Below are 21,830 nucleotides of genomic sequence, written 5' to 3' on the forward strand. Positions count from 1 at the left end.
AGTCTAATAGCCAGTGCCTAGAAAACCAGCTATAATTATATAGGACCCACTTGGTTGAGGCATATAGGATTTCTCATGCAGCACCTATATGGCAATATCCATTTACTGCAAGGTACAATGGAAATATGGTCTAAAGCTACTTAAGAGGTCATCCGTAAGTTACTACAACCAGTTTACTTCCAGTGGTAGCAAGCATGTCTCCTGATTTGCAGGGTTGACATTGCGTAACAGAAGAGCAGCACCGGCAATTATACATCCAATTAACATGTTTTGTTGATAGAAGCAGAAGTCTGCTTGTAATACCCAGTTTATCCATTGCATTCGGAGTACTCTTAAGAACTGCTGTGGCATATTTAATAAATGCAGAAACAGGATGGGAAGGTGCCAGTACAGATTTACAACACTTAGTCCTCATTTCAATACTTTTACTTTACTCCACTTTCATAATTATTTGCAAGAATTCTCCTCATCCCTATTTCTTCTTCTGCACACCAAAGTCATCTAATTCCCATATGCTTTTTGGCCATTTGATATCAACAGGTTGACAAGAGACAAGTTTTTCTGTATTACAGGGTTTATGGCCCATTTTTGGTGTAGACACTGTGTCAAGAAACATCACAAAGCACAGCTTTTGACATACTTAAATATTTAATTTCATAGGATCATTTTATCATAAGACAGTAGTTTGATTAAAAAGCTGCATCCTTGATACAACTATAGAGCCTAATGTATTGTCAAGAAGAAAAACCTTAAAACAAGCTTGAGCACAAACTGTTCTGTATTGCCATACAGAAGAACGTGGTCTTTTTCAGCTTAATAAACACCCTACCAGCATTAGACATGATAGAGGCAGCATACTCAATTTTGGATGAGCAGTGACTACAGCGTGGAACTTCTACCACTCAGTTTTGCTGCCACCAGTATGAAGTATTGCCATTTTTGAACTGCAGTTTGCCACTTAATCACTACCCAGTCCATGCTGTCTGTGGTATCTGACAAGAGGCTGCTCCCAGTAGAAGAGGAAGAAAAACTCCAACAGAAGAGTTCAAAAATCACTGAGGATGAAAATGCTGAGGATGAAATCTCATCAAGTGCTCATGAAGCTTCATAACTTTCAGCTACAGGAGGCTGAAAACAAGAACCTAACAAATGTTTAAAAAAATAAAAGGAAAATAAAGGAAAGGTGTTTATATGGATATCAGTAATCTCCAGAGCTATTAATAACAAAACTATTAAACCATAGGATGCCTGAGTTCTGGTTAGCAGAAGACCTAATAGAGAGGCAGAACATCCCACAACCTACTGTTCCACAAGTCCTCCTCCACTGTCTGTAACTGGCTGTCAGTGTTACAGGAGTTCCTGCTGTAAAACAGCTGCTATGCTAGCTGGACTTTGATCTCCTTCCTACAGCACTCTTATTCCCATGCCCATGCCATGGTCAAAGCACTGCCTTGGTAAGGGTAAAGGAAAGGAGAAATTTAAGAACAAGCTGCAGGAGCAGTCAGCTCCTCAGTGAAACTAAGTAAAATGATGCAGAGAGGACACTGTATCCAGTTACTGAAAGGTTTCTTTTAAAAATAGAGTGCAAAGAAAAGTATATTCTGGGAGGCTGATACCTCCACTAAGTTTCATACTTGAAAACACTGCAGGTATTTGCCCACATTATACCACTTTTCAAACAACAGGAAGTAAAGTAACTAGCGGAAATACACAGTACAGCTTGGCACAGCTGTTTAAAAATCTGCAACCTGGTAGGTTCACTTCTAGCCATAAATCATGGTTCTAGGTTATACAATGTCTTTCTATTTTTCTCCCCTTAATTCAGCCTCAGACTTAGCACTAAACCAGCAAGTATTTTCTGAAGAGTTTGAGTACACAGTGGTTTTGTAAAGTAATTTTTTAATTAATGCTGTTCCTCATATCAGATATAGATTGCACAGTCAAAGTTTGGACTAACAGAAAACTAAATATACAGAATCTCATTTCTTCCACTTTCAAAACTAAGCTTACTCTATTTAAAAAACAGCAGGTGATACTGCTACAGCACTGAACTTCTGCTTTTGTGCAAGTGTGCAGTTTCCTTTTACCAATTGCATGATCTATTTATTGAAACATTAATATGTAGAGTAAAAACAAGCATTTATTTAAGCCTCAAAAGATAACCTTTAAGTAAAGGTTACCTTTAAGTAAAGCTTAAGTGGGGTAAACACAGACACACAATTAAAGGTCCTCAAATGATATCATCAAAAACTTCCTCAGGGCATTACAGCTATCTAGCATTCCTCCTCTCTCACAGACAGCAAAGGATACAGCACAGCTTCAAAAACAGGGTGTTTCATCAGCCAATGAGCATGCTCTAGCTCATATAACCTGCTGTGGGCAATGCAGGAGAAACGATTACTATCTAGCCTGAAAAATATTTCTTCAGTATCAAATATGAAGGGAATAGTCTTAGACCTAGCAAACCACCATCATAATCAACAACCACTGCCATTCAGTGGTAAGAGAACCAAGTCTGACAATCACCTCCATGGGAGGTACACATGGACTGTTGGGAAGAATGTGCACTGTAAGCAACTCTTATGCAGTCCTGAGTAAGCTTACACGGGGTTTTCCTTACACAGGGTTTTCCCATGACAAAGGCTTTCACCCTTGTCTAGCCTAGCAATTCCAGGATTTCTGGTGGTTACAAGCAGAGCCTGTTCCAGCCCAGAGGCAGAGGAAGTGTAATATTGGCAGGCCGTAGAAGTTCTTAAATAATTCTGTTCCCAAGAAAGACAAGCAAAAACTTTCTCCCCTCTTGTCACCATGGGGACTGCAGTCTGCTGTAGCACTTCAGCTTCAAGAGAGCCACTCAAAGCTGGTAACAGTAGTAAGAATTCTAGCATTTTAAGTATTGCATTTGCCTAGGATGTGTCTGAGCACAGATTCATGTGTTAGGCAGGGCTCACATGACATCAGATGAAAGCATAAAGTGACTTGTACACGTATATGACCGTAACCATTGTATGAAGAGCCACTGGACCAAAGAACAACGAACGGAAAATTTTCTTCTCTGGAACGTCCCAGGCTGCAGCTGAACACCTTCTTGCCATAATTATACAATCAAAGTCTTGCTTTTGTAAATAGAGTCTGTCTACCTCCTTTGTAGGTATTTTTTTTTCCTGGGAGACAAAAGTCCAAACTCCTGTTTTATGCAAAGTAGGTAGGATACAGGTGTCAACAACTGGTCAAAATTAGAACATCTTCTTAGTAGGGCACCAGATAGTGTCAGGATACAGAAGACAATGGACAGATTTAAATCTATGAAGGAAAAAAAAAATTAGATTGGAATTCTCCAGACCAGGAACATCTTAGCATTGAATGTGTAGCAGACTAATAGAGCAGAAAAAGCATTCCTACCCACCTTTGACAGCGACAAGAGAATGGTATGAAAAAATAACCCCAATAAGTGGGGTTAATCATCTTACAGATGATAAACATGAACAGGGCAGGGAGATCTGGTTTTGGAAGTGGACGCTTACCGGGTTGGATCTTGCTGAAGCCCAAACACTCCTCCCACACTCACAACATTGTGTTTGTTCTCAGGGTCTCCATAACTTAGGGTTACCTGGAAAAGCAAATAAACATTCAGAAATTGTAACACTAATGCCGAAAAGCAGAGTAGAGGTAGGATTATTAATGAGGTATGAAGAAAGACTCCAAAGATCCTGTCTGATTTGAGTGGATTACATTTGAAAAATGATTATCAATTTTGACATAAGCAATATTGGCAATGGATGGTAGCTATTGAGCGGACCGTTGCTCACCTAAAGGCAAGCTGGAAGCATAAACAAAGGAGCTGAAAGTTTAGTTGTAACTCATCTTGTCCTTCAAGGCAACAGTAAGCTTTGTAAGGGCACCAATCCTGCTAATGTCTCTACCTTTGCTAAACAACATGTTCATCCTTACCAGACATTGTCTGAAGTCTAAAGTAGAAGCCTTAGCACAGAAGGAAAATAGAAACATTTGGATGTTAAACAGAGCGCAAAGGACTGCTACATGACAAACCTGGCGACAAAATTTAGATCTCTAGAATTCCAGTTCAGTGCTACTCTTCCATACAAGCACTGTATTAAGAAATCTGCATGTGCAAGGTACAAGAAGACTTCAAACTTCTGTCAAATTGCAGATCTGGATTTTGGGTTAGCTATCAGTCTCAGGGAAACAATGATCACCACCGAAAGCCCAGATTCAGACTACAGTTAAATTCCCTGACACAAGGGATTACATCACATCCCAAATGTACATTTCCACTGCATAACAACTCTACCAGGAAAACATAAGCAAGCATTTTGCAGGGGCAAAACCACACTTTTCTTTGTTCATGGTGGCTATCAGTAAGAGGCAGAAAAAGATTCTTGATAGCCTTATAGCTCCATCTGCTGCTAGTTAGTAAAAAAGTATCCCAGAAATTTAAAACAAACAAACCAAAACAACAAACAAAACCAAAACAAAACAAAGAAAACTGTTTGATTTATTCTAAGCACTGATTAGGTTTCTTGAGATTCAGACAAATTATTCTTAAAAATGATCAAACAATTATGTCTTAGTTATCAAAGAGGTACTTGCTATAGCTCTGATGCTAATATTGTTAAACAGCATGAATTAAGACAGACTGTGTTAGACAGATACTTTCCCACGTTAAATGTTGCTTTATTCTACACCTGCTGCTATTGCAACTCATGGAAATTCAGAGACTAAGAATGTGCCCCTGAAAGAGGGGACAGCGGTATGACCCAACTGGCTAGGGGGGAAGCATACTTTTTAGTTAAATGAAGGAGATGGACAGGACACAGCTCTGAGCTACTCTCCGTAGACATCCTCCTTCACTGGAAAGTACTAAATCTATTCAGCCTTCTTTCTGATCAGACTGAGGTGTAATTATTAGAAAAGGACATGCTTAGCCCTACCTGTTGCAGCACAGACTCGCCTCGCAGTCTCTGCAGATTTTCCAGATGGGAATGGAACAACGGGCTGTGCAGCAACTTTACCTCCAGCAGCCCTTCAATGATGTAGCCAATCGTGCAATCATCAGGAAGACGCACTCTTTCTGCGGTACTGATGAAGTTACCCAGGCTGTAAGAGTACAGGAAACAAGATCAAATGCACTTTAAAGCCTACCAAACACATATTGGTAGAACTCAGCTAGGAGCAGCGTTTACCTGGCCCAGGGACTCATCTTCAGAGCAAGACCTCTGCTGATACAGAACCCTGCTCCACCTGTGGCAAACCAGAATTTCACGCTTGTCTTCTGAAGAAGCAACAAAAAAAACATGCTAGTTACTGATAATCAGCTTTTCTCCCTTTGGCCGGGCAGGCAGGGGAATTTGAGGCTCTATTGGATATCACATACTTCAACTGAGTCAGAACAAGACTACAGAGTAATCCTATTTCTTCAGGCTTCTACAAGCCTGGTTAACTTTCTCTCAAAGTGAACTTCACCTTGGAGCTGACACCAGGTGAACCATCAAGTTCACACATCTGAGGGAGCACATGTGAAGTGAAAAACTACAGTCCCACTGCTACACAATTCCAGTTGTCTCCTGCTAATTCTAGCCAAGGGTCACAGCCAACTCAGTCTTCCTGAGGAAATCAAAGATAGTTCATTGGATGCTTGGTTCCAGGGAGACTATTTTGTTGTGCAGTTTTCCCTAACAAGCTGCTTTATAACTGACTTTGTGGACAGTGGATTATTTACATTCAGGCCTGTTAGCATAGAGGACCCGGTGAGAACTTGTCCTTTAACATATGTATATTGCAACTGAGACACCTTTGCTTCTACTTCCTGGAAACACAGTAACCAGTCAGCATTGGAAATGCCTTAAATACCGAGAGAGCCCGTCATCCATCTGAGTTTGGTTCAAGATGGTGACAATATGATACTGCTCTCAAACAACAACAACAACAACAAAACATAAAAACAAGCCCCCAAACAAGTAACAGCCCCCCCCAAACCATTAAAGCAAAAGAAAGAGTTAAGGTGGGGAGGCCCTACTCACCTCAGTGTGAGGGAGATCACCAAATATGTGAGCAAAGGAAGAGAAGCAGACATCCACCCAGGAGACAACTCTATTGTACATAGGCATGTACGTGTAAGATCAGATCAAAGGTCCATTTAACCCAGCACCCTGTCTCTAACAATGACCATTGCTTGCAGATTAAATCACTTGTTCTTATGGGGGATCCTATGAACTCTCATGGGTTTAAAAGCATAGGTTAGGATGACTCTCAGCCTAATTGCAAACTTTACTTACTGATCCATCACTTTGGACATGGTCGGCTGCTTCAATGGGATGGTCCAGACTTGGTCGCCCCACATAGACATCCTGGCTGTGTGAGAAGGCAGATAAGAGACGCAGGAGAGTCCGTGGGTTCACATAGTTGTCATCGTCCACATGGCAAAACCATCTTCAAATAAAATGAAATAATAAAATTACTGCACAGCAGTGACAAAGAAACAAGTTATAGGTTTAAAGCTGCATCCTGATCTTTCAGACTTGGAGCAGAAAGTATATCCTGTTATCCTGAATAACACAATTTGGAAGGTGAAAGCACCCATAGATCCTGTATCTGGAAAGAGACTGAAATGAATAACCCCTGCTAGGTTTCAGATGATACTTTTTTATAAACACTGCTTCCTGCTGCACCACTTTCCCTACCATCATCACTATGTTTTATCTAATGTTGCCTTTGTCACAGGAGCAGAGAAAGATACCCAAGCTTCCTGTGAGCACAGAAGTAAAAGAAACAAAGTCAACTAGAACAACACCCACTTTTGCCCAGATTCTAGGAATTTATCATATTCCACAGACATCTTGCAACAGAGAGCTTGCCGCGTGTGGACAGCTGAACAGTTGGTGTTGATCATATGATCCCCTAGGGAGGAAAAAAAAAAAAGAAAAGAAAAAAAGATCAGCCCCATCAGAAGCACGAATAGTCTAAAAAAAAAAACACAAAGTGCACATTTGGCACTAGTACAGCGTATCTAAAGTGCATATGGTACATGCATGGGTAGTAAAATTTTGGACAGGCAGTGCTCACCATTTGTGCATATGGCTTGAAAGTTGCCAAGTACGTAAAAATATGTTTAGATTGCACAGTATATAATCAGTGCCATGAGACTGTAAGCAAAGGAAATGCCTAGTATAACTTTGGACCACATAGACTGAAGCTTACTAACAGGAAGTAATTGGGTGCAAAGGTGAACCCAGTATTCAGGAAGCTCCAGGCAGCTTGTCCAGTAGGAACAGCATTTTCTCCTGTGGAAGGAGAAATTGCCTCCATTTTCTCTATCTTAACTTCTCTAATTGCTTACATAGCATAAGGACTTCTGGGGAAAGTATGACCAATATAAAACCGTTATAAATGACAGCACAATTCTATGAGGCATAGCTTACCTGCTTTCAGGCGTAGCTCCTGATCCTCCCAGTCTGTGAATATAAATGTCTGCGGGAAACACAAGCGGGTGGGGAGAAAGGTATATCCATAATTAAGGATTTCAATGCCTAATTTCTACTTTGGTCAGTTCCCAGTCAGAATCCTGAGTATTTTATTTTGTTAATTTATTACACGGTAGCCACGGCAGGGGAAACCCCAGCAACTTCAGCTCTTCCCTTATTGGATAGGATTCTGCATTGCAAACCGGAAGAAACCATTTCAGTAAAGCATCCAAGATTTTGGTTTCCTTATCCCAGTGTACAGATAAGGAATTTCTAAATAACAATAGCTATCCCTTTTGGGAATATTTCCCTTCACCTCCTCTATAGCTAGGAGTCATCCACAGCTGTTACTCAAGCTAAAAAGAAAAGAATGAAAGTCAGGGTGGAGTGTCAGATGGTAGCACTGTCTTGTCCCAAGTGCTGGACAAAGCTGCATTAAAACGCTTGAATATAAGGAAATTCCTAAACAAAGGAATAAATTCTACGTTGCTCTATATAAAAATTTCAATCATCGAACCAGCGTGTCCAAAAAAGTAGCTTAGATGTATCAGCACTAGAGATCTTTCACTACCATTTAGCGTTTTACTCAGTCCTAATAAAGAAATAAAAAATCAGCAAATTGTTTCTGCTTGGACCAGTGGCCCCAGATAGTACGAAAGCGGCTTAATCAACAACAAACTCTTTCAGCGATACACTCAGGAGAACTACTTAGACGAGATCGTTTTCCTCCGTCCCACGAGGAAAGATGTGCGTAACCCCAGCGAGGTGAGAAAGCGCAGCTGCCACCCGGAGAAACCTCGGCCGCAGGGCCCCCACGGCGCCAGCCCTCACCTGTCCTCTCGCCTGGGAGATCCAAGTTTGGAAAAGCAAGTCCAGGCGCGTTTTGTGATACTTCCTCGTCGTCTTCACCGCGATGAAGATGTCCTTCAGCTCCAGGCTCTCCCTGGCCGAGCCACTGGAAGGCCCGAGGCGGCCCTGCCGCGCGGGCTGCGCGGTGCCGCCGAGGCCCCCGCCCCGGCCGCCCGCCCCGGCCCCCGGGCCGCCGCCGCCGCCGCCCCGCTCCCCGCGCGAGCCCGCCCGAGCGCCGGGCACGTCGCTGCCCGCGGGCTGCGCCGCGCCGGAGCCCGCCCGCTTCGGCGGGGGCCCGCTGGGAGCGGCGGCGGCGGGCGGCGGGCGGCGGCGGGGCGCCGCGGGGGGCTGTCCCCGGGGCAGCAGCAGGAGGAGGACGGCGGCGGCGGTGACGGAGAGCAGGACGCAGGCCCTGCGGAGCCCCAGGCAGGAGCTGCTCATGCTGCGGCCCCGCCGGCCCCCGCCGCGCTGCGCGGCGGCCTCATGGCCCCGCGGCCGGGCGGCGGCCCCGGGCGAGCGGCCCCCGGCCCCCTCGGGAGCCCCGCGCCCGGCCGCCGCCGCCGCCTCCCCCAGGCGGCCGCGGCCGGCCCCGGCCACCGCTCGCCGGCCCCCGCCGCGCCCCGCGAGGCGGCGGGAGCCCCCCGGGGGGGAGCGGCGGGAGCCCCCCGGGCCGCGCCGCCCGCGGGAGCCGCCGCCCCGGGCCGGGGCCGGTTAGAGGAGTCGGGCGAGCGCGGCGACGGCTCCCGCGCGACCCCGCCCGTCCGCGCCGCCGCCCCGTGCGCCGGTGGGGGGGACGAGGCGGGCCGCGGCCCCTTTAAGGGCTTCACCTGTCGGATGCGGTCTGGCGGCGCCGCGCGACCCGGAAGTGGAAGCCGAGCCGGAGGGAGAGGCGGGGAGGTCAGCCGGAAGCGGCGGCCGCGAGGGGAGGATGCCGCTGCCCGTCCAGGTCTTTAACCTGCAGGTACGGGGCCGGTGCTGCCGCGGCCGCTGCTGGCGGCGCTCCCGCGCGGAGCCCGGCGGCCCGGCCCGGCCCGGCCGCGGCCTTCTCCGGCCCGGCGGCCCCGTGCCCGCGGCTCCGTCGCTGGAGGTGGGGGCCGCTCTTGGCCGTCCCTGGGCTCGCTCGTCCCTGCCGCCGGGGGCCGGCTGCGCTGCTCCCACTGCCGTTTACGAGGAATTGCGCCCGGCCGGGCCCTGCGTGCCCCGCCGCCCCCTCGGTTGTTTCTCGCGTCGCGTGCGCTATAGGCAGGGACTCGGGTGGTGGAGGGACGCGTCGTAAAGCGCCGGCGGAGAGGAACGGAGGGCCTGCAGTGCAGGGCTTTAGCCGCAGGAGCCCTGAAGGGACTCGCTGCAGGGCTAACGTGGACCTTCCGTGGCCGCACAAGCGATCTGTTCGCAGGACTGACCTTCATCTGCTCAGCAGCCAGCAGGCTCTCTGTCAGAGCGAGGGGGTGTGGGAAGGTGGGACAGGGTGAGGTTCAGCACACAGCTCTGCTTTTTCATCAGTGACAGATCTGTGATGCACCCCCCCGAGTACAGCAGGAGACTTCAACGTGAGTGCCAGACCATCATTTTGTATGAGGCCTTATGAGGTACCTTCCAGTAGGGCACTCTTGTGGGCCCAGAAATTCTTGGGGAGTTAGGTGTTTGGTTTTTTTTGGGGGGGGAGAGGGTGAATTGTGAGGAGCTCTTAAAGAAACCTTGTCCCTTCCTCCCAAAATGAGTTAGATTGAAAGTGTCTGAGTTTGCGTATCCAAGTGGGACTTCCAGCTCACTTGTGTTTTTCCTTGTCTGGGACTTTAGGACAAACGTAGAGGAGTGCTGCCTACCAACATAGCAGGACACAAATCATTTTGTTTCATTGGTTGAAATTATTGTTAGTTTCTGTAATAGGGATTCTTATGGAGTACAGATTAGGTTTTTACTATGGTAGATAAATACTTTAAAAAAAAAAAAAGGCAAACTGATTGTTAGCGTTTGCGGTATAAGAAACGAAATAAGGTGGATGTAAATGGAAAAAGTAGTGGTCTCAATACACAGCAATTTAAATGGCTTTATGCACTGTTTTCCTGAGTGCTGATCTGAGCAATCAGACTTTCCTTTGCACTCTCCCTCTCCTTCCTTCCTTGAGAGAATCACAAACTAGGAAACAAACTTTTATTTACTTTGTTTGCACGTGCTTCAGATTTTGGGAGAGCAAAAGCATTGAGATGTGTGCACGTTTGGTATGTATCAGTCTACGAAAAAGTAAACTCTGGGTAAATGCCAGATACATCATTTTTTTGAGTTAGAAAATCTGGAGCTGCCCTATTCTTGCACGTGTGCGTGTATGCACGCAAATCAATCCTATATTTTTAATTCCTTAACGAGAAGCAAAACTAATAAAAACGTAGAAATAATTTGGTGTTGGTAGTGGGGTGAGGTTGCTGGCTATTTTTTTCTTCTCCAAAGATCCACCCATGCAATTTTTGCCAAATCAGATGTTGCTTATGGTAAAATCAGTACATACTCAGCATTTTATAAGAAGAAGTTTGGCTTGGTTTTCCCAAGTTTAAATCAATAATACCTAGAGGGAATGCTCAACATTCTTTTGACTTGGAGGAAGAAAGGTGTTATGAGATAGCATGCACATTTCATTTGTTTGTAGGAATGCACAGTAAATTGGTCTTAAATGGGAACATGCATGGGTGTTGTAGTAATGTATTTGTACTGAGATTATGTACTGCTATTCCTCACATGGTTCAAAGCAGCGCAAAATACAGCGGGAGAATAAAGTTCTGTTGTTTGTGCAAAAAAAGATAAACCTAACCAGTTAGACAATGGTAACTGTAGTAGGATTGTTCATAGGGTTGTTATATGTTAGTATATGGTGGTGGTAGTAGTAGTAGTATATGTTAGTAGGATTGATCATAGATTTTCACAGAGCAGATACATTTTTTCCCAAGCGTCTTTTAGAAAATGTGTAAATGCCCTCCTGCATTCTGTTCTGTACATTTCTCAATACTTCAGAATAAGTTTAAGTTGTCTTTTTTTTCTTTTTTCTTCACAATTTTGCTTTTAAGCATTAAGCCAACGTTGAAAGGGTCTGATGAGTTTTATGGGTACTTTTTGACTGTTTGGGAGTTTCATGAGCTGAGTATTAATGCCTACTCTTCCTCAAGGAAGAGAAATGGAATGTCATTTGGAATTTAGCATCCGTGCCCGAGATGCTTTGTCGAATCAGATTTATTGACTTTTTTATTTTCTTGTTTGATAATCCACCAAACCAAGTAAAATGGTCTGTGCGAATGGTGAGTATTACTGCAGCTTGTTTAGGCAAAGCTTCATGCGGAGCAATGATATTGCTAGAGAAAAATCCTAAACCTGGCTAAAAGCTGAGAGGTGTGTTTTCACTTTTAAAATTTGGTGTGTATTTTAGCAAGTCCTTAATAGGTTGAGTCACATAGTTGTTTCCTGCTCAAATGTAATAAGCTACGTTTACCACATTTTGCTATTCTAGGGTGCAGTGGAGCCCATGCAGATTGATGTAGATCCACAAGAAGATCAGCAAAATGCACCTGATATCAATTATGTGGTGGAAAACCCCACTCTGGTATGTGCTGGTTGAGGGCAGAAGGACTACATTTCTACTACATAGCCTCTTCCTTTCAGGTTTCTGAAAACTTCCTCATTTTATCCCTTCTGAAATTGTTATTTAGATGTTAATAGATTCTCTTCTAAGCATGGTGGCATAAGAATAGCACTGGCCTCTTTTGTAACTCCTTGCATTTGCTATCCTCTACTTCATCTTCTGAGATGAAGGAGGAATTGCTGTTTTGTGGTGTGCCATGTGTTGCCTGTTTGTCACCATTTCCATTATGAAATAGTTTAGTACATCTCCGCTTACAGAGACATCATTCTTTTTTTTTTTTTTTTTGAATCTTGTTCCTTGAGGAGCTAAGGTCAGGTGCTTTAAGTATGTAATTTGGATAGTATTATTTCTTTGTGTCTTGATCCTTTGAAGACTGCCTAAGGCTCACAGAGCTGTTGTGTTATGAAAGGCTGCATTTGCTTAAATCAGTTTCTTCTATTTTTAATTAACGGTTTGAGTTTTTGGCCAATTTCTACATATCAACTCTATAACAGTGGGAGATGGGTGTGGTAGTTTTTTTTTTTTTTTCATTGCTTTTGTTCAGCAATATGGCCTGATACCTTGTTTGACTTTGTAGCATTTGCTGTGTGAACCTCATGAAGTTCAGCAAGGCCAAGTGCAAGGTCCTGTTTCTGGGCTGGGGCAATCCCAAGCACAGATAAAGGCTGGGCAGGGAATGGATTGAGAGCAGCCCTGATGAGAAGGCCCTGGGGGTGTTGGTTGATGAGAAGCTCAACATGAGCCAGCAAAGTGCGCTTGCAATCCAGAAAGCCAACCATATTCAGGGCTGCATTGAAAGAGGTGTGGACAGAAGGTCGAGGGAGGTGATTCTCTCCCTCTATTCATGAGACCCCAGCTGTGTTCAGCTCTGTGGCCTCCAGCACAAGAAGGATATGGAAGTCCATGGGAGTCCAGAGGAGGGCCACAAAGATGATCAAGGGGCTGGAGCACCTCTCTTATGAGGACAGGCTGAGGGAGTTGGGGTTTTTCAGATCCTTCCTCAAGAGTTTGAGATCCTAATAGTTCTCAAATGTAATCTTTTAAGAAATGAGGAAATTGTCATTTGGAAACTATTTTTCAAGGGAGAACTATGTCTGCAGTGGGTGTCTGGTTTAGGAAACTTCAGTTTAAATGATGAAATTCTGGCAAAATTATTAACAGGTGATACAAGCAATGCTTAGAGTGGATTATTTGAGCGCCCTTAATGGATAGCAACACTACAGGAAAAAATAGTAATTTCCTCAGAAATCTGCAGTACGTTACAATTTACTTATGTTTGAAGAAAGGAGAAATAGAATAATCTTACCTTTTTATTTGTCTTGGCCATGTTGCTCTCCATGTAGGGATCAGGACTGCAGGAAAACTTGTGCAGGTCACAGTGTAGTGTCTTGATTTAGTGTTGCCATCTTTTCTTTCTAAGACTCTGTTCTATTTGCAGGATTTGGAGCAGTATGCATCCAGTTACAGTGGTCTGATGCGTATTGAGCGGCTGCAATTTATTGCTGATCACTGCCCACAGCTGCGGGTGGAAGCTCTCAAGATGGCACTGTCATTTGTCCAGAGAACTTTCAATGTTGATGTGTATGAAGAAATCCACAGAAAGTTGTCTGAGGCCACCAGGTACTAAAAGATTACAGGAAACCTGGGGAGCATTTTGACTGAATTAAGACAGGTGCCCTACAGTGGGGAACTTTGCATGTATATAGTAGAATGTTCCTTATGCAAGCTGTCTTCACCCATAGAATATGATAGCAAAACAGTGTGTGTGTGTGTGTGTGTGTTCAGGCCTAAGGTCCAATCCCTTTTAAAAATATTAAACACAAAAGACTAATTATCTCATTCTGAAGTCTTAGTGTTTTAAAGGGCTACAGGTAGACATTGAGAGGAGTTTAGTTCTTGCAACTGCTTCAGATATTAACGAGCCTACTTTCCTTAGGTAACTTATGGAGTTGAAGCTTCTAGATGCCCTTATGTTCATAGATTAAAACCTTATCTAAATGTTTGCCGTGTTTTTCTTCTAACAACAGGTTGGCTGTGGAGGGTAGCTTTTAATACTTCACTTAACCATCCACACTTCCTGTCTTTGTACTATTTTTCTTGCTATGCATATTTGCTGATTTCTTGTCTGTTTTGATCAGGGAGTCTTTATCATGTGTTTATGATAGTATGTTCATAGATTTCTTATATGCAACAGGGACTGTTGGTAGAAAAAACGAATGGGTTTTTCTCTTTAAAATGTTGGAAAGAGAATTCTGTGCAAGTAGAAAAGTTGATCTGATCTTGACGGAATTATGTTATTCTCTGGGAATAGCTTGTATTTCACTCGTGCTCCATTGTAGATACCTCATTTAAAAGAAGTTGAATGGTATCTGTACAGTCTAGCTTTGCTATCAAGCCATTGTGATATAGCTGGGGAGACAATTCACCAACACCTGCACACTGTGTCCCATATAGGGATGCCTGATTGGCTACAGTGACTTTTTAGAATATTTAAATACCTTGTTAAAATTTAATAATTTGTTGCAGCACTGTTACTAATTTGCTGTCAGTTGATTTATAGAACAGGTTGTTTCTTTGAAATTAGTGATAAATTGCTTGTTAATAAATAAAATGCCTGCAAAAGATCATTAGGATAATTTTGAGAAGAATTTGTAAAACACCTGTGATGCTAATGTTGCTATTTTCACTGCAAATCTTATCATTTTCTCCCCACCCTGCCTGTTTTCTTTTTTTTTTTTTTTTTTTTTTGGTGTATGTAGTGGTATTGTTTTTAGGGAAACAGTGCCAGGTACTTAGCAGACATCTGTCTTGAAAAGCTTGCAGTATAATAACCCAGAGCAAACTCTTTCAGAGAACTGCAGAATACACCTGATGCTGTCCCTGATAGTGGAATCGAACCCCCTCCTCTTGACACAGCTTGGGTTGAAGCTACACGCAAAAAAGCTCTTCTTAAACTGGAGAAACTCGACACAGATTTGAAAAATTACAAAGGGAACTCCATCAAGGAGAGTATCAGGTGAGATGCAGAAGGCTCTGTTGGAGCAAGGAAGAGCATTTTGCTCCTCCAGGCACAGGATGTCAACTGCATTCAGTGCCTTAGGTCAGTGTACTGAGTTACTTGTTTGGCACAAACTGACTCTGTCCCCTTTTTTTCCCTGCACTTTATGAGAACACAGTTCATTAGTATTGTAATTCCTGTGCTCCAGGAGAGGCCATGATGACTTAGGTGATCATTACCTTGACTGTGGGGACCTCAGCAACGCTCTCAAGTGTTACTCACGAGCCCGTGATTACTGCACCAGCGCTAAACATGTTATCAACATGTGTCTCAATGTCATCAAGGTAGGAAGGCTGGCAGGGATTGGTACTTGGTGTCTTTCTGACATCTGCTCTGAAGTCTGCCTGTACTTTGCTCTGGTTACAGCTCTTGTGTCTACACTTATATTGTTTATTGAAGTAAGACCATTTATTCATGGCTCTCTACACTGTTCATGGCTCTCTGCAGGTTAGTGTCTACCTCCAGAATTGGTCTCATGTTCTGAGCTATGTAAGCAAGGCTGAGTCTACGCCGGAAATTGCAGAAGTAAGGTCCTGTTTTTTTTAATATGCATGAATTTTCCTTTTGTTTTCTGTCTCTAAAATTTGTATAACAATTTCTTCCTTTCCTTCTTTATGAATTGCTTCCTCTAAGACTCCCTTCATCTTACAGTCTATTCTTCCTCTAGTCCAGCCACTTTCTGAGTCCATTTGAGGTTCATTGTTGCCTATCTTCCACAATTTGCATGTCAGAAATCTGACTTATGGTAAAACTGAGAGACTTCCCATCCTCAGTTCTTTCCATAATTCCCAAGACAGATAGGGTGACATTATTTTGTTGTTGAGATTTGCAAATTAATTATTAGGATGAAATATCCCAAGGACAGTTGTAAACAAAATTATTTTCATACTGTTTGCTCACTACTGCTTTTTCTCATCCTTTAGCAAAGAGGAGAGAGAGACAGCCAGACACAAGCAATTCTCACCAAACTGAAATGTGCAGCAGGTGAGTGAATCCTTCAGCTTCTTGTATTTTGCATACCTGGTTTTCTGCCTCTTAGGTATCCATAGGGCTCTTTGACAGTAGAATGTGCTTGATTATTTTTTTCCCTCTCTTGGATTTAACAAACTTTGTATTTTCTCACCAGAAATGCAAAATTTAATAAAGCTGATGAGACAGAATTCTCATCAATATAGTTTAAAGGATGCCCTTACTGTCCAAGAGTCATGCTTCACTTCAATAGTGAAGGCACTAGCAACTGTGTGGGGGCCTGTTCTACTCCCTAGGTTTTACAACTTCTAATCTGTGTGCTGTCATAAACATAAAGGAGTCGCTTTTTCTGTTTCCTAGGCTTGGCTGAATTAGCTGCTCGGAAGTACAAACAGGCAGCAAAGTGCTTCTTGTTGGCATCATTTGATCACTGTGATTTCCCAGAGGTGAGGACCAAGAGGGAGCTGTATGCAGGGCTTGTAGGGGACATAATTCTTCTAAGTATTAGTTTGTAAAACTCAGATGCTGTAGTTATCCTCACAGCACTCCTGTGTGGTTTGATGTTACTGTGAATCATGTTTTACAAAAATAAATCTCTGTTCTTGAGTTCTCTAAATGATCTATTTAGATCACATACCTGTTCTCTGTGAGATTTGTGTACCTGTGTAGCTAAGTCAAAAGGGTGGCTGTTGTAATTGGCTTTTGCTCTCAGCAGCGGACAGTCACTCCTCATACTCTGGGTGAACATCTGAGAGCATGCTGAGTTGTTCTACTGCATTTGACAAAGACTAATCTTGTCACCCGGTGAGGGAAATGCCTGGAGTAGAATACTTAATTCCAGCCTTCTGCCATTTCATTAGTCAACAACAGTGTTCCCGTTCAGAGTGTGCTCTCTCTCTTTTGCTAGCTGTTATCTCCTAGCAATGTGGCTGTGTATGGTGGTCTGTGTGCCCTCGCTACCTTTGACCGTCAGGAACTGCAACGAAATGTTATCTCCAGCAGGTAAGTGATGCCTTGTGAGGAGTTTGTATGCTACTGTACATCTTTTGGGAAATGACACTTTGGTTGAGAATGGATTCTGGTAGGAGTAGTAGCTTTCTCATACAGGAAAGAAAGAATTGCTGAGCCTTGGTTTTGCTTTAGCATTAGGTGAGATTTCACTATCAAAACACAGTGGTTAATCACAGCTGAAGTTTTTGTAGTATAACAGAAGCTTCCAACCTAGGTTAAATCTAACATCTGTGTAACCCTATTTTCAATTTCTATTAGTGACCCGTATCAGATACTCAGTCAGAATGATAGAGCTCTATAGAAGGCAGCTGTAAGATAATTTGACTTTGTGTTATGACTTGTAGTGTATGTTAATTGTATTACTAACAGTTATTAAATTGTATTATAACTTAAAATGTAGTCTAACTGTGACAGATGCAAGGTTAAGAGAATTACAGGCTTTGGGAAAAAATAGTCATTCAATTTGTGATGCACAAATAACCATGATACTGAATTCCTGACAGCTACAGGTATGGAAGCGCTAATTTTAATGTGACATGGAAAAAGGGTTATTAGCCTGACTTTTTTTATTGTCTGATTCATAGGTTGAGGTCAGTGTTCAAAAATTTGGGATGGAGAATTGGGAGAGCACTGAGAAACAATGTGCATCTTGAAGGTCTCCCACACTTAGTTATGTACGGCATGCTGTACTAGTGAAGGCTGTGCTTTGAAAAGGATCACAAAACTGGCTAGCACAGAGTACAGTACACACAGGGGTGTACGGGTGTTGCCTATGTTTTCTGGTTATATATCTTGATTCTGACCTAATCCCACCTATTCCAATGTTTTTCTTGCTTTATGTGAACAAACACTTCTACTACTTAGTTTGCCGAAAGTCTTTTAATTCCCTTTACCAGAGCTGTGATGCTATGATGCATCTTTCTGTCTTCCAGGCTCCCAGCCCTGCTGAAAATGGGCTCTCTGGCCTGTTAGGGAGTAAATTCTTGGAATTTCCAGATGATAGTGGGTTTTTGTAAACCTGCAGTTTGGAATGATGAGGTTGTGGGGTGTTTAAGTGGTGGGTTTCAAGGTCTGATCACTGCCATGTTTATCTGTAGTTCCTTCAAGTTGTTTTTGGAGCTGGAGCCACAGGTTCGTGACATCATCTTCAAGTTTTACGAATCTAAATATGCTTCATGCCTGAAGATGCTGGATGAGATGAAGGTGAGTTACAGGGGAGCAGTGCAGGAACAAAGAGTTTCCTAAGAGTTTCCTTCCCCTAGCCTTTTGTGAGAAGCGGTGACTATTAAGAGTAGCTGAGTGTTCCATGTTCACTTCTTCTGTGGTGTCTTCTACCTCTTGACATGATCAAAATTAGGACTAGTTTAGGAGCAGAGAGAGAGGAGAAATTTTATATATATATATGTGTGTGTGTGTATATATATATATAAAATATATTGTGAGTTTTATTCATTCTTGTTTTACAGTGTTGTCTTGCAGTAGTGGATATTAATATTCTTAAGGCTTAAGTATACGCATATATATTTTAAAGAACATAGACATAATATCTTTTTCCAGACTGTCTCTCAGCTTCTGATGTATTTTTTGCACAGGACAACCTGCTGCTGGATATGTACCTTGCACCTCATGTCAGGACACTTTATACTCAAATTCGAAATCGTGCCCTTATTCAGGTAATTGTTCCTTTAATCCTGAGAGGTAGATGGACAGTGAGATAGGCTATCTCTTTGTAGTTGTTTTTCCCATGGTGTTTCAGAGGATGGGGGAGTACCCTTGTCAAGTGAATATCTTCTTGTTCCCAGTACTTCAGCCCCTATGTGTCGGCAGATATGCACAAGATGGCTACTGCTTTTAATACCACGGTGGCTGCTCTGGAAGATGAACTTACTCAGCTGATCCTGGAGGGACTGATCAATGCCAGAATAGACTCTCACAGTAAGGTGAGTGCGTCTGAGCCACAGATTATGGACTGAATAGCTGTACTAAGGTTTAAAACCCAGACTCTACAGTACCCCAGCTTTGTTCCCTTGGGCAGAAGGGGCTTCCGTGAAACCATGTCATAGCTCCTGCTTAGAGTTTTCTGTACTGGTTACAGATTCTTTATGCTCGAGATGTTGACCAGCGCAGCACAACTTTTGAGAAGTCTTTACTAATGGGCAAAGAGTTTCAGCGACGTGCCAAAGCTATGATCCTGCGAGCTGCAGTCCTGCGCAACCAGATACATGTCAAGGTATGGGCTTATTAAATGTGGACTTAAAGGCAGCGTTATGATTTTTTTCCCCGCAGAAACTGTGTAAGTTGGTGATTTGAAGATTCTGGAGAAGAATGGATTTACTGTCATCATGAATGGACAAATTCTTATCATATCAAATACAAAATACAGAAGGAATAAGAGTTTCTAGACAGTACACCAAATTTCTTGTACAATGCAAAATGTCCTTTGAAGTTAATATGCTCAAGTCGATGCTGGCTAATTCATTCTGACTAATTCTTGACACAGATCTTTTATCTTACCAAAACAAAGAAACTTGAAGTAACTTTTTTAGTAGAGCAAATAAGAAATGCATGAACTGTTTGGAGTATTCCTTCAAGGATCCAAAAGAATGCCCATAGGGAGGATAGGCCATCTGCCACAGAATATGTTAAATTCTGTAGCATATTCATCTCTGTGATAACTAAGTGTCAGATATGATTCAGCTTCTGCATCCAACAGTACTTTGTACTTGGTAAACAAAGAGTGGTTTAAAACTTCTGGTTTGACTTGTATAGGAACAGTTCTTGTGAACTTTAACTGTCAAAATTGTAAACACAAAGCTTTTTCAAATCCATCATTATTTATGAGCTGGGTATATGCTCTCCTGCTTTTATCCTGCTTTGCTTCACCTGTGGTTTGTTTGGTCTCTTTGGAAGCACTCTGCAGGATATTTACACATCACTAACTAGGATTTTTTTTGTTGTTGTTGCAGTCTCCTCCAAGAGAAGGTAGCCAAGGGGAGCTTACTCCAGCTAACAGCCAGTCCAGAATGAGCACCAACATGTGAAAAACTTCATTCACTACCAAAAGAAATGGTCCCTCTGGGACTCTGTCTAGTGTCTCACCCACAAACTGCTGAGCTTTACAACTGTCTCTGTCTCCCTCACTTTTTGCTTGGATTGAGAGGGTCAGGGCTGATGGTGGATAATACGAATATTCCAGTAACTTGAATTCTCCTTAAAAAGAAATTTCTAAAAACAGCATCCCTGCAATGGGTTTTCATTTCACTTTTGTTAGGACTCTCCCTCCATTCTCCTTCATCCACCATGAAGAGTTGGCACGTTATTTGTACAGATGCTGATTTGATTTTTTTTCCAGCTGCTATTAGTTTTTCTTTGTTTGTTTCAAAGCTTCAAAAAAGTAGTGTTAAGTTGAATAGACAGGAGTGATCTAAGATGAATTTCACTGGCCCAAAAGTATCACCTTGATTCTGAGCAATGCTGTGCTTTCTGTTTATTTCTAAGTGCATTGCTTTCAATTATGGAACTGGAGTTCTGATGGGAGAGGCAATTCTTTTGAGAAACTCTTAATGATATTTTACCTACACCTTAAAACATGGCACCACTTCCATGCATTCAGTCACAGGCCTTTATTTTAGGGTGTTACGTTTACCTAGATCCATGTTCTTTCCCTTTGGTCTCTGTTTTCAAGACCTTTTTCCTGATGTGTTTCCACATGCATGTGACCTGTCTTTGGGGTCCAGTGTTTTCATAGCAGTAAATCTCTTCCTTAAGCAAATGCTGCTACTGCTTGTCTAGTCTCACTGACATAGTGCATGATGGTTTCCCAACGTGTTCAGCAATTACTTCTGGCAGCATGGATAAATGCCATAAAATACCATGCAAGTCCTGGAGCAGAGCTGAAAACAGTCAATCTGGGTGCCTGCTCTCCAGCTGCGTTTATTCTGCTTTTCTTTTTAATAAGGGATTAAAGGTGGCAGCCCAGATGTGTACATGTTTTGTGTTAATGTAAGAAGACATGCACTGAATTTTCTGAAGTCACTGCAGCCTTGCATTCATCTAATCCATAAAGCAAGCTAAGAATTTTGATCCAGCCCTGACTTGTCTGGCAACTGACTACAGATGTTATTGTTAATACTTTTTTTTAAATATGTTGTTACACCTAGTGCATTAAACAGCAGGATCAAAAAGCTTCTAAGTGTTTGGAGTTCCGTATTAAAGTTGGTTTCTAGATATCATGATCAAGCTACTGATTTTTTTGTCAAGCTTGCTGATGTTTTGTGGGCTGCTATATTTTGCCTTCTGGTCTGTTTGGAGTTGTAGTTTGGATGAACTGTGAAGAAAGTGGGATTTGAAGGGAATTCCTGGTTTGCATGTAACAGTGCTCTTTCCCTTTGGCTTTCTATGCTTTTGATAGGTGCTGAAAATGGAAGCAGCAGTAGCTCATGAGAGGTCTTTGGGTAAACAACTTTGGCATGGAAAAATACTTCTCTTTTAGAGGAGCAAAAGGATGGACCTCGTTAATTAAGAACTTTGAGTCCAACATCACTGATCACCAGTTTTGAGAGAAAGGTTGGTCGACTACTCAAGTAGATTGCTGTGCAGTGTTGCAGAAATGCTGGGAAAGTCATTTTAATGCCTTCTGCTCATGCTGAAGGGAAGCCACTTAGATCTATCTATTCCTAAAAGGGACCAGTGATATCATTTTTAAGGAAAAGATCTTACGCCCTTCTCTGGAAAAGATGGTTTTGCAACCCAATTAAGTGCATCATGTCAGCCAGCTATCTTTTCTTACACGCATCTCGTGTTCTCCTGATTTTATTAGGCTACTTTCATTCCA

General features: G+C 42.8%; 2 protein-coding genes across 6 annotated transcripts; one reads left to right on the forward strand and one right to left on the reverse strand.

The window, feature by feature from the left end:
* Positions 1 to 629: 629 nt before the first annotated feature.
* Positions 630 to 8,793, reverse strand: RFNG (RFNG O-fucosylpeptide 3-beta-N-acetylglucosaminyltransferase). The gene is made up of 8 exons (XM_040530404.1): positions 8,313 to 8,793; positions 7,440 to 7,488; positions 6,816 to 6,918; positions 6,297 to 6,450; positions 5,205 to 5,293; positions 4,953 to 5,118; positions 3,525 to 3,610; positions 630 to 3,303 (listed from the first exon to the last, which is right to left on the reverse strand). The coding sequence occupies exons 1-8, from the start codon at positions 8,769 to 8,771 to the stop codon at positions 3,237 to 3,239; spliced, it is 1,173 nt and encodes a 390-aa protein (XP_040386338.1). The 5' UTR covers positions 8,772 to 8,793; the 3' UTR covers positions 630 to 3,236.
* On the forward strand, positions 8,126 to 21,183 carry GPS1 (G protein pathway suppressor 1). Of its 5 annotated transcripts, XM_040530399.1 has the most exons (15): positions 9,231 to 9,291; positions 9,834 to 9,880; positions 11,827 to 11,919; positions 13,397 to 13,578; positions 14,810 to 14,974; positions 15,165 to 15,300; positions 15,464 to 15,541; positions 15,940 to 16,000; positions 16,346 to 16,431; positions 16,893 to 16,987; positions 18,094 to 18,199; positions 18,589 to 18,669; positions 18,799 to 18,936; positions 19,092 to 19,226; positions 19,963 to 21,183. In XM_040530399.1, exons 3-15 carry the CDS (start codon positions 11,842 to 11,844, stop codon positions 20,035 to 20,037), a joined length of 1,416 nt encoding a protein of 471 aa, XP_040386333.1. In that variant the 5' UTR covers positions 9,231 to 9,291; positions 9,834 to 9,880; positions 11,827 to 11,841; the 3' UTR covers positions 20,038 to 21,183. The 5 variants fall into 5 exon arrangements, with proteins under 5 accessions (XP_040386332.1, XP_040386330.1, XP_040386333.1 ...); XM_040530398.1 differs by lacking the exons at positions 9,231 to 9,291; positions 9,834 to 9,880 and adding an exon at positions 8,126 to 8,246; XM_040530396.1 differs by lacking the exon at positions 9,834 to 9,880 and having other exon boundaries at positions 9,144 to 9,291.
* The last annotated feature ends 647 nt before the right edge of the window (positions 21,184 to 21,830 follow it).

The sequence above is a fragment of the Cygnus olor genome, chromosome 18, assembly GCF_009769625.2.
Source record: "Cygnus olor isolate bCygOlo1 chromosome 18, bCygOlo1.pri.v2, whole genome shotgun sequence".
Classification (NCBI taxonomy): domain Eukaryota; kingdom Metazoa; phylum Chordata; class Aves; order Anseriformes; family Anatidae; genus Cygnus; species Cygnus olor.